The sequence below is a fragment of the Macaca thibetana genome, chromosome 20 (assembly GCF_024542745.1).
Source record: "Macaca thibetana thibetana isolate TM-01 chromosome 20, ASM2454274v1, whole genome shotgun sequence".
In the NCBI taxonomy this organism is placed as follows: Eukaryota; Metazoa; Chordata; class Mammalia; order Primates; family Cercopithecidae; genus Macaca; species Macaca thibetana.
This window is the reverse complement of record NC_065597.1, coordinates 75,251,883-75,266,331: the sequence shown is the minus strand read 5'-3', so window position 1 is coordinate 75,266,331 and position 14,449 is coordinate 75,251,883. Positions and strand designations below refer to the sequence as shown.

The 14,449-nt window shown below is 52.8% G+C and overlaps 1 protein-coding gene across 2 annotated transcripts in view; it reads left to right on the top strand.

The window, feature by feature from the left end:
* Nucleotides 1-14,449, top strand: part of RAB11FIP3 (RAB11 family interacting protein 3) — a 103,001-nt gene that overhangs the window by 33,764 nt on the left and 54,788 nt on the right. For both annotated transcript variants that reach the window (XM_050774677.1, XM_050774676.1), the window contains exon 2: nt 6,841-6,934. In XM_050774677.1, coding sequence (XP_050630634.1) covers nt 6,841-6,934 — 94 coding nt within the window. The remainder of the gene's footprint in view (nt 1-6,840; nt 6,935-14,449) is intronic.

Sequence of the window (14,449 nt, the reverse complement as noted above, 5' to 3'; positions counted from 1 at the left end):
TCCTCCTTCCTTCCTTCCTTCCTTCCTTCCTTCTTCTTTCTTTCTTTCTTTCTTTCTTTCTTTCTTTTTTCTTGACCACATGCACCAGATTGAAGAATAAGCTTTCTTGTCTGTTCTCTATACAGTGATATGTAAAAATGTCCACTCAGATCAAAGAATTGAGAACCACGCAGTGGGGGTGCGGTGGCTCACAACTGTAATCCCAGCACTTTGGGAGGCTGAGGCTGGTGGATCACCTGAGGTCAGGAGTTCGATACCACTTCTGCCCAGGTGGAATGCAGTGGCACAATCATGGCTCACTGTAGCCTCAACCTCCCAGGCTTAGGCAATCCTCCCACCTCAGCCTTCCAAGTAGCTGGAACTTTTTGGTATTTTTTGTAGAGATGAGGTTTCACCATGTTGCCCAGGCTAGTCTCGAACTCTTGGGCTCAAGTGATCCACCCGCCTTGGTATCCAAAAGTGCTGGAAATCCAGGTGTGAGCCACCACGCCTGGCCTTAGTTTGGTTTAGGCTTTATAGTAAGTGCATCTCTAAAATATTTTATTAAACATCTTTTCATTTGTGTTTTTTTTTTGAGAGAGAGTCTCGCGCTGTCGCCCAGGCTGGAGTGCAGTGGCTGGATCTCAGCTCACTGCAAGCTCCGCCTCCTGGGTTTGCACCATTCTCCTGCCTCAGCCTCCCGAGTAGCTGGGACTACAGGCGCCCGCCACCTCGCCCGGCTATTTTTTTGTATTTTTTAGTAGAGACGGGGTTTCACCGTGTTAGCCAGGATGGTCTCGGTCTCCTGACCTTGTGATCCGCCCGTCTCGGCCTCCCAAAGTGCTGGGATTACAGGCTTGAGCCACCGCGCCCGGCACATCTTTTCATTTCTAAGAGTACTTCAGTTATCTCTGTTAAAATGAACCAACCAGAAAGATTCCAACTTCAGTGCAGGACAACAGGTATTAGTATCAAGAATTAAGTCTGGGCACGGTGGCTCGCGCCTGCAACCCCAGCACTTTGGGAGGCCAAGGTGGGTGCATCACCTGAGATCAGGAGTTCAAGACCAATCTGGCCAACATGGTGAAACCCCGTCTCTAAGGTGGGCTGAGTGGCTCACCTGTAATTCCAGCACTTTGGGAGGCCGAGGTGGGTGGATCACTTGAAGTCAGGAGTTCGAGACCAGCCTGGGCAACATGGCAAAACCTTGTCTCTACCTAAAATACAAAAATTAGCCAACTATGGCGGCACACGCAGCTATTCCGGAGGCTGAGGTAGGAAAATCGGTTGAACCTGGGAGGCAGAGGTTGTAGTGAGTTGAGATTATGTCACTGCACCCTAGCCTGAGTGACAGAGTGAGACCCTGTCTCAAAAAAAAAAAAAAAGAGAAAAAGAAAAACAAGGCTGGGTGCAGTGGCTCATGCCTGTAATCCCAGCACTTTGGGAGGCTGAGGTGGGCAGATCACCTGAGGTCGGGAGTTTGAGACCAGCCTGCCTAGCATAGCGAAACGCTGTCTCTACTAAAAATACAAAAAAAATTAGTTGACTTTGGTGGAAGGTAGCTGTAATCGGAGCTACTTGGGAGGCTGAGGCAGGAGAATCATCTGAACCAGAAGGTGGAGGCTGTAGTGAGCTGAGATCGCACGACTGCACTCCATCCTGGGCGAGACTCTATCTCAACAACAAACAAACAAAAACAACAGAAAAGAAAAGTCAAAACAAAAAAGCAAGCACTTGTTGGGAACAGCAGGGAAAACCCTTTGTGTATATATATATGTTTAGCTGCTTGGCGTCTGCTTTTAGAAAGAAGCGTCCGTGCCGTCGGCAGGCGAACCACAGGCTTCAGTGCTGTTGGGAGATACTGCATAGCCAGGCTTTCAGAGCCGCCTCTCTCCCTGCCCACGCTGGCCCACGTACTGATCTAGTGTGACGTTTACAAATAGCTAAGGGAGCGCCTCGGAACATTTTGCTTATTATTGCCATGGTTTCTGATAAGATAAGCTTTGTTGAAAACATTCAAGTATGATAGTAACAACAGGATGTAGAAAGGTGGTGTTTTTCCTTTGAAAGGTGCTTTGCTGTGAAGCCATAACACAGTGTGTTATTCGAGAATCCTGGGAGGAGTCTCTGGGATCCTAGTTGACTGTGGTGGGAGAACTCGTTCTGCTTTCCTTTCTTTCAGATCAGTGGATCATGTTTCTATATCCATAGCAGGAACAATGCCATTTGTCAGTAAGTTTTTCATACTGCAGTCACCCTGGAGCCAGTGACTGAGTGGATTCTGCCTCTGGTGTTTCTGTAACTTACTGTCCGTCTGCTGGAGCGGTGCTGGCTGGCTTTGGCCATTCTGGTTTGTGTCTCTTGGCTCAGTTTTCTGCCACTACTGGATTTTGCAGGGAAGGGTAGACTGTCTTATTTTTCACAGTTTCACCTTTTTTTTTTTTTTCGAAGCCTCTGAATTGAGTATTTTGGGCTTGGAGAATTAGAACTATCCCCAAATCATCAGTTACATGAAGCTCGTCTGTTCTACAAATTATAAAGAAAATACAATTAAAATGGAGTTTTAAAAATGTATACTTTGATTCACTCTTATTCATTCTAACATGGTAACACGTAAAGGGGCCTATTGTAGTTAATGATTTGTTTAAAAAATGTTTGGTGAATGTTTCAGAATGAACAACTTGGTACTTTGTGTTCAATTAGTAACCTCAGTGTTGAAATCCTTAGGAATCTTCAGGACAGATTGGCCAGCCTGGACTCTGGATTAGGTAACTCTCAGGTACCCAGCAAGACTCTCACATTCTTAGGAAGGAGGACTTTTGTGAGATAAGTGGGTAGACGTTTTATAAACTCCGGTTGTCTCCGGGAAGTTGGCTGATGATGGACTTCCGAGCCCAGAGTCGCACTGGCACACGGGGCCCTAGGATTGAGGCGATGGCCCCAGCCTCTTCCATTGTGGAGGGGAAGCGGAAACTCAGTCTCTGGCTCAGGAATTCCGCACTGTGGGGTCCGTTAGCTGGGGCTGGCCCTGTTTGAGCCTGACTTTATGGGGTATGTTGGCCGACAGTGGCAAGAGGGCCAGCCGCAGGGGTCCTGGCCTGCATGCTTCGGGCTTTCTGGATTGCCTCCTGGGCGCATCCCATGCGATGGCCTTGCTCACCATATGCTGCACCCCCTATCCTTGTCCTGAAACAGAGCAGCTGTGTCCTGGCGTCTCCAGCGGGGTTGCCCTTGAGGGTTCCATGCTTGCTGCTTGTTGGCAGCCGGGGCATCTGGACTTCACCGCAGGGCCTAGGGTTTTGTCAGTTAATGGATGTGGCTGCAGCCAGGGCTCTTGCCAGCCTGTTGCCTCTCCCTGTCCCTGAGCATTTTCACAGCCCAGCCCCCCACCCAAGAGGGGCTTCCTTCAGGAGTCTGCTCCCTCTGTGGCTGAATGCTGCCTCCTTTTTCCTTTCTCCCTGGCCCACACTTCTTTCTTCTTTGCTCTCTTTTTCCTCTTTTGCTGTTCTTGAAGTTTTCATTATGGAAGAGTTCAAACCCATATGAAAGTGGAGAGTAGTGAAACGGTGCACTGGTACCCAGCCCCAGTCGCAGCAACGTGCAGGCATGCCTCTGGTGACATCTGTGCCTCACCCCAGATTGTTGAGGTATTTCTAAGTATTTCAGTACATGTGTCTAAAAAGCAGTGCTCTTTGAAAAATTACAAAAATATAACCACACCTGCAAAAACGAACAGTTCCTTAATATCATCAAATATTTATCAATGTTCAAACCTCTTTTTTTTGAGATAGAGTTTCACTGTTTTTGCCCAGGCTGGAGTGCAGTGGCATGATCTCTCTCAGCTCACAACAACATCCGCCTCCCAGGTTTAAGCAATTCTCCTGCCTCAGCCTCCCGAGTAACTGGGGTTACAGGTGCCCGCCACCACGCCCAGCTAATTTTATATTTTTAGTAGAGACGGGGTTTCTCCATGTTGGTCAGGCTGGTCTCGAACTCCTGACCTCAGGTGATCCGCCTGCTTCAGCCTCCCAAAGTGCTGGGATTATAGGCATGAACCACCACACCCAGCCTCAAACTTTTTTTTTTTTTTTTTTTTTTTTTGAGACAGACTCTCACTATGTAGCCCAGGCTGGAGTGCAGTGGCATAATCTTGGCTCACTGCAAGCTCCGCCTCCCGGGTTCAAGCAATTCTCCAGCCTCAGCCTCCCGAGTAGCTGGGATTACAGGCGAGTGCCACCACATCTGGTTAATTTTTGTTTTTTTAGTAGAGATGGGGTTTTGCCATGTTGGCCGGGCTGGTCTGGAACCCCTGACCTTCGGTGACCCGCCCATCCCAGCCTCCCAAAGTGCTGGGAATACAGGCGTGAGCCACAAGGCACCCAGCCACATTATGGTTTTAATTTGCATTTCTTTGAGGACTAATTGAGCATTTTTTCATGAAATGTATTTTGCTCACTTAAAAAAAATTCAGTGGCCGGGCGCCAAGCCTTCATACATATTTCGAGACCATCTGATGAAACCCCGTTCTATTTAGCCGGGCGAGTATACTTAGGGCGCCGGTAGTCCCAGCTACTCGGGAGGCTGCTCAAACCTGGGAGGCGGAGCTTAAAAAAAATTGACAGAGCAGTTGTCTTTTTTTTTTTTTTTTTTTTTTTTTTTTTTTGACAGAGTCTCATTCAGTCACCTGGGCTGGAGTGCAATGGCACAGTCTCCGCTCACTGCAACTTCTGCCTCCTGGGTTTAAGCAATTCTCCTGTCTCAGCCTCCTGAGTAGCTGGGATTACAGGCATGCACCACCACGCCTGGCTGATTTTGTGTTTTTAGTAGAGATGGGGTTTCTCCACTTCTGTCAGGATGGTCTCGAACTCCCGACCTCAGGTGATCCACTCACCTTGGCCTCCCACAGTGCTGGGATTACAGGCGTGAGCCACCGCACCCGGCCTGAGTTGTCTTCTTAATTGTAAGATTTCCTTATATATTCTGGACATAAGTCATTTAACAGATACATGATTTGCAAATACTTTCTCCCAGTGTCATTTTTTTGCTTTTATTGTTATCTTTTGAGCATAAAAGTTTTAAATTTTTATTTTTTATTTTTTAAGTTTTGGGGTGCATGTGTAGGATGTACAGGTTTGTTACCTAGGCAAACATGTGCCATGGTGGTTTGCTGTACCTGTCAGCCTGTCACCTGGGTATTAAGCCCAGGTATTTTTCCTAATGCTCTCTCCGCTTCCAACCCATCCCCTGAATTTTTTTTTTTTTTTTTTATTGAGATGGAGTCTCACTCTGTTGCCCAGGCTGGAGTGCAGTGGCCAGATCTCAGCTCACTGCAAGCTCCGCCTCCTGGGTTTACGCCATTCTCCTGCCTCAGCCTCCTGAGTAGCTGGGACTACAGGCACCTGCTACCTTGCCCGGCTAGTTTTTGTGTATTTTTCAGTAGAGACGGGGTTTCACGGGGTTAGCCAGGATGGTCTCAATCTCCTGACCTGACCTCGTGATCCACCCTTCTCGGCAGAATAAACCTCATTCCAAAGTGCTGGGTTTGTTTTTTTTTTGACAGGCTTGAGCCACGCGCGCTAGGCCTGAAATTTTTTCAGACTCCTGCCTCAGCCTCCCGAGTAGCTTTTTGTGAAATCCCCGGCTTTTTTTGTACTTGGCAGAATAAACCTGCATTCTCCTGACTTGAAGAGTGCTTTACATTTTTTATGTTATATCTGTGTGTGAGTTAACCTACTTAGCGTTTATGATTTTTGATATCTAGGGTCTCTTTTCCTCAGTTATTTTCTACCAAGGACTCTGCAGAGCCAGGAAGGCATTTCTGAATGGGCGATGTGTGCTTATCTATGTTATCTTTTTTTTTTTTTTGAGACAGAGTCTCGCTCTGTCGCCCAGGCTGGAGTGCAGTGGCGCAATCTCAGCTCACTGCAAGCTCCGCCTCCCGGGTTCACGCCATTCTCCTACCTCAGCCTCCCGAATAGCTGGGACTACAGGCGCCTGCCACCACGCCCGGCTAATTTTTTGTATTTTTAGTAGAGATGGGGTTTCACCGTGTTCGCCAGGATGGTCTCGATCTCCTGACCTCATGATCCGCCCGCCTCGGCCTCCCAAAGTGCTGGGATTACAGGCATGAGCTACGGCGCCCGGCCGCTTATCTATGTTATCTATGTAACATATCTATGTTCGCCTGCTGGATCCTTGCCAGAACAATATCTAAAACTTCAGAACTGATCTCCCCACATAAGACCCTGGCTGCTTTCAGTGGCCAGGGTCCCACTCCCGTGGTTCATCACACCAGGTGCTGCTGGTAGCCCATTTACAGGGTGCTGCCTGTCCTGTGGCTGTGGCCGTCCGCAGTGGCCTGTGAAGGCTGTGCTGCCTCTTGTATGTGCGGAGTCAGACGTTGTCGCTGTCAGCACCGCCACGTTGGCGGCTTCTGTGCTTTTGGTGAAAAAGCCAAGCACGTGATACAACCTAATCCTGATTCCCTAAAGTGGCCCCCAGCCTTCCTGGCACCAGGGATTGGTTTCATAGAAGACACTTTTCCACAGACGGGTCTGGGGTCAGGGTGGTGTCAGGATGAAACTGTTCAGGTCATCAGGCGTTAGATTCTCATAAGGAGCGCACAACCTGGACCCCTCGCATGCGGAGCCCACGGGAGGCTTTGCACTCCTGTGAGACCCTGATACCCTGCCCCTGCTGATCTGACAGGAGGGGAGCTCAGGCGGTAGTGCTCCCTCACCTCCTGCTGTGCCTCCCCGTTCCCAGCAGGCCATAGACCAGATCTGTCCCAGTCCGAGGTCCAGGGTTGGGGACCCCTGCTGTAAAGGCTTAGGGTAACCTGGTCTCATTTGGCAATTACAGGTGAAGGACTTAACTAAGTACTTGGATCCCAGTGGGCTCGGCGTGATCAGCTTTGAAGACTTCTACCAAGGGATCACAGCCATCAGAAACGGAGGTCAGTCGTCCCCGCCATGAGCTCCCACCTCCTCTCCCCTTCCTCAGCCATCCTCTCAGCCACCTGCATGTCACTGGGCTCCTCGTGCCGACTGTCATCGTTCCTTCTCCATGAAGCCCCCAACATCCCCCAGGTTTCCAGGTGGTCTCCTTCCTTTCTTGTTACTTTCTCCTCACACACCCTGTCTTCCCGAATTGGCTGAGTCAACTACTTTTCCATAATGCTAGAAAGCAATTGCCCCTTTCCTCAAAGATTTCATGATGGAAATTTGAGAATTTTCAAAGTACTGAAAGAATGATTCCATGGCCACCCACGTGGGTGTTCACCACCGTGCTCTGCAGGCAGCACTTTGTTGCACTCTCTCCGCGTCTCTGTCCATCTCGTCTGTCCCCCAGACCCTCTCGAATGGGATGTGTTTGCAGTCAGCATGCTTTCACGCACACCGCCCTGAACACTGCAGCCCATACCACCATCGTTCCCTAGAGCTCAGTGTTTGTTTCCAGTCTTCCTTTGAGTAAAAATTTACCTGTAGTGAAATGTACAGCTCACGCCTGCTCCTCTGTGAGCTCCGACAGAGTCCCATGCCTGGCAGTGCGGAGCCTGTCACACGCATCACTGTCCCCGTGTGGGTCCCGCATACCCCTTGCCCTCAGGCAGTGCCTTCCCTCCTGCTGGCACCGTTGCTGATTTCTGTCACCGTGGATTAGTTTTGCCTATCTCTCTCTCTTTTTTTTTTTGAGACTGACTTTCACTCTCATTGCCCAGGCTTGAGTGCAATGGCCCGATTTCAGCTCACTGCACCCTCCACCTCCCGGGTTCAAGCAGTTCTCCTGCCTGAGCCTCCCGAGTAGCCGGGATTATAGGCACCCGCCACCATGCTCGGCTAATTTTTGTATTTTTAGTAGAGACGGGGTTTCACCATGTTGGCGGGGCTGGTCTTGAACTCCTGACGTCAGGTGATCCACTCGCTTCAGCTTCCCAAAGCTGAGGTGCTGGGATTACAGGCGTGAACCACCATGCCTGGCCAGTTTCACCTGCCTTGAGGGTCGTGTGCTCTCACCTGGCTTCTTTCTCCAGCACGACACCTTCCCCAGCACGACCCCTTCCCCAGCACGACCCCTTCCCCAGCACGACGCCTTCCCCAGCACGACCCCTTCCCCAGCACGACCCCTTCCCCAGCACGACGCCTTCCCCAGCACGACCCCTTCCCCAGCACGACCCCTTCCCCAGCACGACGCCTTCCCCAGCACGACCCCTTCCCCAGCACGACCCCTTCCCCAGCACGACGCCTTCCCCAGCACGACCCCTTCCCCAGCACGACCCCTTCCCCAGCACGACCCCTTCGCCAGCACGACCCCTTCCCCAGCACGACGCCTTCCCCAGCACGACCCCTTCCCCAGCACGACCCCTTCCCCAGCACAATCCCTTCCCCAGCACGATCCCTTCCCCAGCACGATGCCTCTGAGATTCATCTGTGTGGTTTGCATGTTTCAGACTCTGTGCTGTCCATTGTGGGGGCAGCGTCCATTGTGTGCTTGTTCCGTATTTCATTTCTTCATTCTCCTGGTGATGGGCATGTTTGTGTACAAGTCTTTATGTAGACGCGTGTCGTCAAGTCATTGGGGCCTGTATCTAGGAGTGGGTCATGTGCTGGGATAAAGTCAGTTCTTCACAGTGGCCGTGCCGTTTCACACTCTCACCAGTCCCTATGCACTGTCCATCTTACGTCAAGTTCTGAAGCTCTGAACAGGCCTTCTCATTTCTCATGTTTGGCCAGGCGGTGTAGGGGTGACGGTGGCGGGCCCTTCCCTCCTTCCTGCACGTGCAGGGTAAGTCAGACCTTGGCTGGGTCCTGCAGAGTTGACAGGTGCAGTCAGGTTGATGGATGCCCTTGGGCCTCGACCTCAGGTCTTGTCTGTCTCCTCCACAAAATTATTGCCTGACAGTGTCTCTAAGGTACTGGGTTTTATCAGATGCCAAGTCCTTTGATGGCTCTGGGGAATGTGCTGTGTGTTGTTCCCTGTTTTTTTTTTTTTTTTTTTTTCTTTTTTGAGACGGAGTTTTGCTCTTGTTGCCCAGGCTGGAGTGCAGTGGCACGATTTCATATCACTGCAACCTCCGCCTTCCAGGTTCAAGCAATTCTCCTGCCTCAGCCTCCTGAGTAGCTGGTGGGATTACAGGTATGCACCACTGTGCCTGGCTAATTTTGTATTTTTAGTAGAGACGGGGTTTCAACATGTTGGTCAGGCTGGTCTCAAACTCCTGACCTCAGGTGATTCGCCCACCTTGGCCTCCCAAGTTGCTGGAATTACAGGCATGAGCTACCATGCCCAGTCTGTTCTCCATTTGTTACTCTGTATTCCACTGTCTGTTCTTTCACCCATGAATGTGTTGTGGGACCATCATGGCCTCTGCGCTGGGCTTGGCCCCAGGGCCTTTGTGGTGAACCAGCACCAGAGCAAGGCCAGTGGGTGGCGGCAGGAGGACAAATGGGTGAGGTGCTGCCGCTGTCAGTGTAGCAGGCCGGGGGTGAGATGGGAACTAGGCAGGCAGCCCTCTCTGAGGAGGGGTTGAGGGGAGAAAGGACACCCTGACAACCAGGTAAAGACCACCTGGCCCAGGTCAGGAAGCAGTCCTTAGGTGGGGCGAGGATGGAGAGAGACTGCAGGCCCTGGAGGCTGAGAGGAGGGTGCAGGCAAGCTCTGGGTCAAGGGGCCTGCAGAGCAATGGGCAGAGCAGGTAGCCACAGATCCTCAGGAGGCAGCATTGGCAGGAGAAGGGGGAGGAAGAGGACAGTCAGGAGGCCTTAGAGTCTGCAGGCTGAGCACCAGCAGGTTGAGGCTGATGGGGCCGTGTCTCAGTCTAACTGATAGGCTGCAACCCTTAAGTAACGTCTTGAGGATAGATGTATACTTGATAAATTTATTTAACCTTTGTCCTTCTGCACAAAGCTTTCAGTAGCAGCTTTGTGAGAATTTTGGCTCTCGCATCCTGTGCCTTGAGGCTTGCTGCATGGTGTGCTGCAGGTCCTCCCTCCAGGCCTTCTGGAAAGTCTGGTTCTCCTCAGGTTACTCATGACATGGCAGTCCTGCCCATGACCCTCGGGATGAGTTTGTCCTCTAACTGATTCACTGGTTAGCTCAGGGGAGATTCTAGGTGTAAACTTTTTCATCTTAGTTTGAAAAATCCATTATGGGCCAGGCACAGTGGCTCATTCCTGTAATGCCAGCACTTTGGGAGGCTGAGGTGAGAGGATCAGTAGATCCCAGGAGGGTAAGACCAGCCTGGGCAACATAGCGAGACCTTGGCTGTGCAAAAAAAATAAAAAAAGGAGCTGAGATTGTGGCGCATGCTGTGGGCCCAGCTACCTGGGAGGTTGAGGTGGGAGCATCCCTTGACCCCAGGAGGTGGAGGCTGCAGTGAGCTGTGTTTGTGCCACTGCACTCCATGCACTCCAGCCTGGGTGACAGACCCTGTCTCAAAAAACAAAATAAAACAAAGCAAAACAAAAAACTTGCCATTAATTCCAAATCGAATTTTGTGTGTAATAGAGAATGCGATCTTCATGATACTGATGCTTTGGTATTTGTTGGGCTGGCTGGGTGGTTTTTATGCATGGGGTGGTATGCCCGAGAGGATGCTTCTTTTCTTTTTTCTTTTTTTTTTTTTTTTTGAGATGGAGTCTCGCTCTGTCGCCCAGGCTGGAGTGCAGTGACCGGATCTCAGCTCACTGCAAGCTCCGCCTCCCGGGTTCACGCCATTCTCCTGCCTCAGCCTCCGGAGTAGCTGGGACTACAGGCGCCTGCCACCTCGCCCGGCTAGTTTTTTGTATTTTTTAGTAGAGACGGGGTTTCACCGTGTTCGCCAGGATGGTCTCGATCTCCTGACCTCGTGATCCGCCCGTCTCGGCCTCCCAAAGTGCTGGGATTACAGGCTTGAGCCACCGCGCCCGGCCAGGATGCTTCTTTTCTAGCGATTGGTCCCCTGAGTTCATGGAGGTGCCAGCTGGAGGCTCACGTCTGCTTGGTCTCAGTCGCAGGGAGGAGAAAAGCCCCTCATGAAGCTGGTAGCTTTGTCATTTTTGTTTTGTATGGCTGTGTTTCATCTTCACTCTTAAGTCAAGGATTACTGGATGCAGGCTTCTAGGTTGATGGTGAGGGAGCCTGGGGACCCCCAGAACTTGCTGTTATCAGAGAGGCTTCAGTGTTTGGGGCTGAGATGGGGGTGCATGGAGGCCAAGCACAAGACCCCAGGCGGCAGTTACCACTTCCATGAAAAACAAGAAGTGGAATAAGAGAGCCTGTACTTCTTGGTCCAGTAACAAGCCATATTTTTTTTTTTTTTTTGAAACGGAGTCTTGCTCTGTCCCCCAGGCTGGAGTGCAGTGGCGCAGTCTCGGCTCACTGCAAGCTCTGCCTCCTGGGTTCACGCCGTTCTCCTGCCTCAGCCTCCCAAGTAGCTGGGACTACAGGCGCCCGCCACCACGGCCGGCTAATTTTTTTGTATTTTTAGTAGAGACGGGGTTTCACCATGTTAGCCAGGATGGTCTCGATCTCCTGACCTCATGATCCGCCCACCTCGGCCTCCCAAAGTGCTGGGATTACAGGCTTGAGCCACCGCGCCTGGCCAACAAGCCATATTTTACATAGTCATAATAATTAAATTGAATATTGATGTAACCGAAGATGGTGATGTAACCATTTTGGAAGATTGGAGGATGGAAAATGGGGCAAGGTGCAGTGTGGCAGGGCATCTCATGGGGACTGTTTGGAAAATACAGAGGAAGTAGATGCGAGCTTAGAGGGGAGTGTCGGTGGCCTGTCAGTAGTCACAACCTGTCAGCACTGGCTCCTTTTTCTTTTGAGATGGAGTCTTGCTCTGTCATCCAGGCTAGAGTGCAGTGGCGTGATCTGGCTCACTGCAACTTCCGCCTCCAAGGTTCAAGCGATTCTCCTGCCTCAGCCTCCCAAGTAGCTGAGACCACAGGCTCGCGCCACTGCTCCCAGCTAATTTTTTTGTATTAGAGACGAGGTTTTGCCATGTTGACCAGGCTGGTCTCGAACTCCTGACCTCAGGTGATCCACCCACCTCGGCCTCCCAAAGTGCTGGGATTACAGATGTGAGCCACCGCGCCCTGCCTGCATTCATTTTCTAGTGACAGGCACGTGTATGAAATCACAGGGAACAGGACTGTAACTCTATGCATTTTGTATAAAACCAGAAATTATTTGTTGTGACTGCTGGTCTTGTAATAAATGTTACAACCCATTTCCTTGGTGCCACAAAGACTCAGAGTACTCAGGGCCCTCGCCAGTCACTGGGTGCTGGTCTTGGCTTGTCATAGGGTAAACTTGCTCTGCACAATGTGGCTGGCAGAGCGTGTTCCTGGGCCTGTAACTGAGGGCGGACTGCAGGCGATTTGGGACAGAGATGTGTCCCTCGGGGTCAGGGACACAGCCTGTCATGGAGAGTTAAGACGGCTTTTTGTAGGTTTGGGCAGGTGAGGTGCTCAGATCCCTCTGCAGAGTCAAGGCTGGGAACAGCAGTGGCCCTGGGTACCATGGTATGGGCAGGAGGGAGCCACCTGGGTCCATGATTCTGTCCTCAGGGTGAGGATTGGTTTGCTCCTGTGAACCATGGCTAACACGAAATGGGGCAAGCTCAGCTCTAGGGGTTCCTGGGAGGCCTTGGCTTGGAAGGTGCCCACTCTCAGCTCAGGAGTCAGGGTATCCTCCTGGCAGGCCCATGCCCTGGGGTGGGCTTTGCCCACTGAGCAGAATGAAGCCTCCAGCCTGGCTTGCTGCCCTTGGAGGAGCCTGATGCTCTGTCCGGGAAGCCTGGGGGCTGCCAGCTGTGGACTGTGGCTGCCTGTGGTTGCCAGCATCTTGGCTTAGTGACTGTAGGGGTGAGAGAGTGATGGCCCAAGGACAGCCCGTCTCCAGATGTTTCTTAGTGGTTGCCCAGCAACCTGACATGCCAAGGTGGGGCCTTCTCCCAGACACCGTTCCCTTCTCTCCTTGCCTTCACCTGGGTCAATCCCACAACAGCTGGGTCACCCCTCTCTCCTTCCCAGCAGCTGACAGGTGGGCCTGGGGTGCTCCTGTGGCTGTCTACTTGAGAGGGCGGTGAGCTAGACATCGTGAGCCAGCCAGGGCTCTCCTATCTCACTGCAGGAGAGCTTGAGCCAGGCTGGTGGAGGTGGCTGCAGCCGAGGGAGAGCACAGCTGGGACCTGTGAGGACCATGGACGGGGACAAATGGGGCAACGGTCCCATGAGTGCCGTCGAACCAGCCTGTTCCAGGCTCTGGGACGTAGCACGAAACAGCAGTGCAGAACCGCTGCCCTTGGGAGCTTTCCAGTGGGAGACAGACCACAAACAAGCGGGAAATAGGGAGGCAGAGGGGCGGGGAGGCCTCCCTGAGAACGTGCAGGATGGGAAGGCAGCATCCCACGAGGGCTGCACCTGGCATGTTTGGAGGCCACGGTGAGGCAGGGTCACAAGGAGGAGGTGAGAGGCAGGCCTCACAATTCTGTCTCCAGCCTCAGGCTCCTGAAGAGGCTGGTGGGACATCCCTGAGAGCTGGTGTGAGGGGTGGGACACCGAGCCGACTGCAGAGCTGACAGCAGAGTGGAGTGGGCGTCAGGGAGGAGGTTCTGGGGCCTCAGGGAGGAGGTGCTGGGGCTTCAGGAAGCAGGTGCTGGGGTGTCAGGGAGGAGGTGCAGGGCCCTCAGGGAGGAGGTGCTGGGGTGTCAGGGAGGAGGTGCAGGGCCCTCAGGGAGGAGGTGCTGGGGTGTCAGGGAGGAGGCCCTGGGCCATCAGGGAGGAAGTGCTGAGTTGTCAGGGAGGAGGTGTCGGGGGGTCAGGGAGGAGGCCCTGGGCCATCAGGGAGGAGGTGCTGGGGGGTCAGGGAGGAGGTGCTGGGGGGTCAGGGAGGAGGTGCTGGGGTTTCAGGGAGGAGGTGCTGGGGGGTCAGGGAGGAGGTGCTGGGGTGTCAGGGAGGAGGTGCTGGGGCGTCAGGGAGGAGGTGCTGGGGGTTCAGGGAGGAGGTGCTGGGCCTTCAGGGAGGAGGTGCTGGGGTTTCAGGGAGGAGGTCCTGGGCCTTCTTGGAGGAGGTGCTGGGGCGTCAGGGAGGTGGTGCTGGGGCTTCAGGGAGGAGGCGCTGGGGTTTCAGGGAGGAGGTGCTGGGGTTTCAGGGAGGAGGTGCTGGGGCTTCAGGGAGGAGGTGCTGGGGTTTCAAGGAGGAGGTCCTGGGCCTTCTGGGAGGAGGTGCTGGGGTTTCAGGGAGGAGGTCCTGGGCCATCAGGGAGGAGGCGCTGGGGTTTCAAGGAGGAGGTGCTGGGGGTTCAGGGAGGAGGTGCTGGGGTTCAGGGAGGAGGTGCTGGGGTTTCAGGGAGGAGGTGCTGGGGTTTCAAGGAGGAGGTCCTGGGCCTTCTGGGAGGAGGTGCTGGGGTTTCAAGGAGGAGGTGCGGGAGGAGGTGCTGGGGCATCAGGGAGGAGGTCCTGGGCCTTTTGGA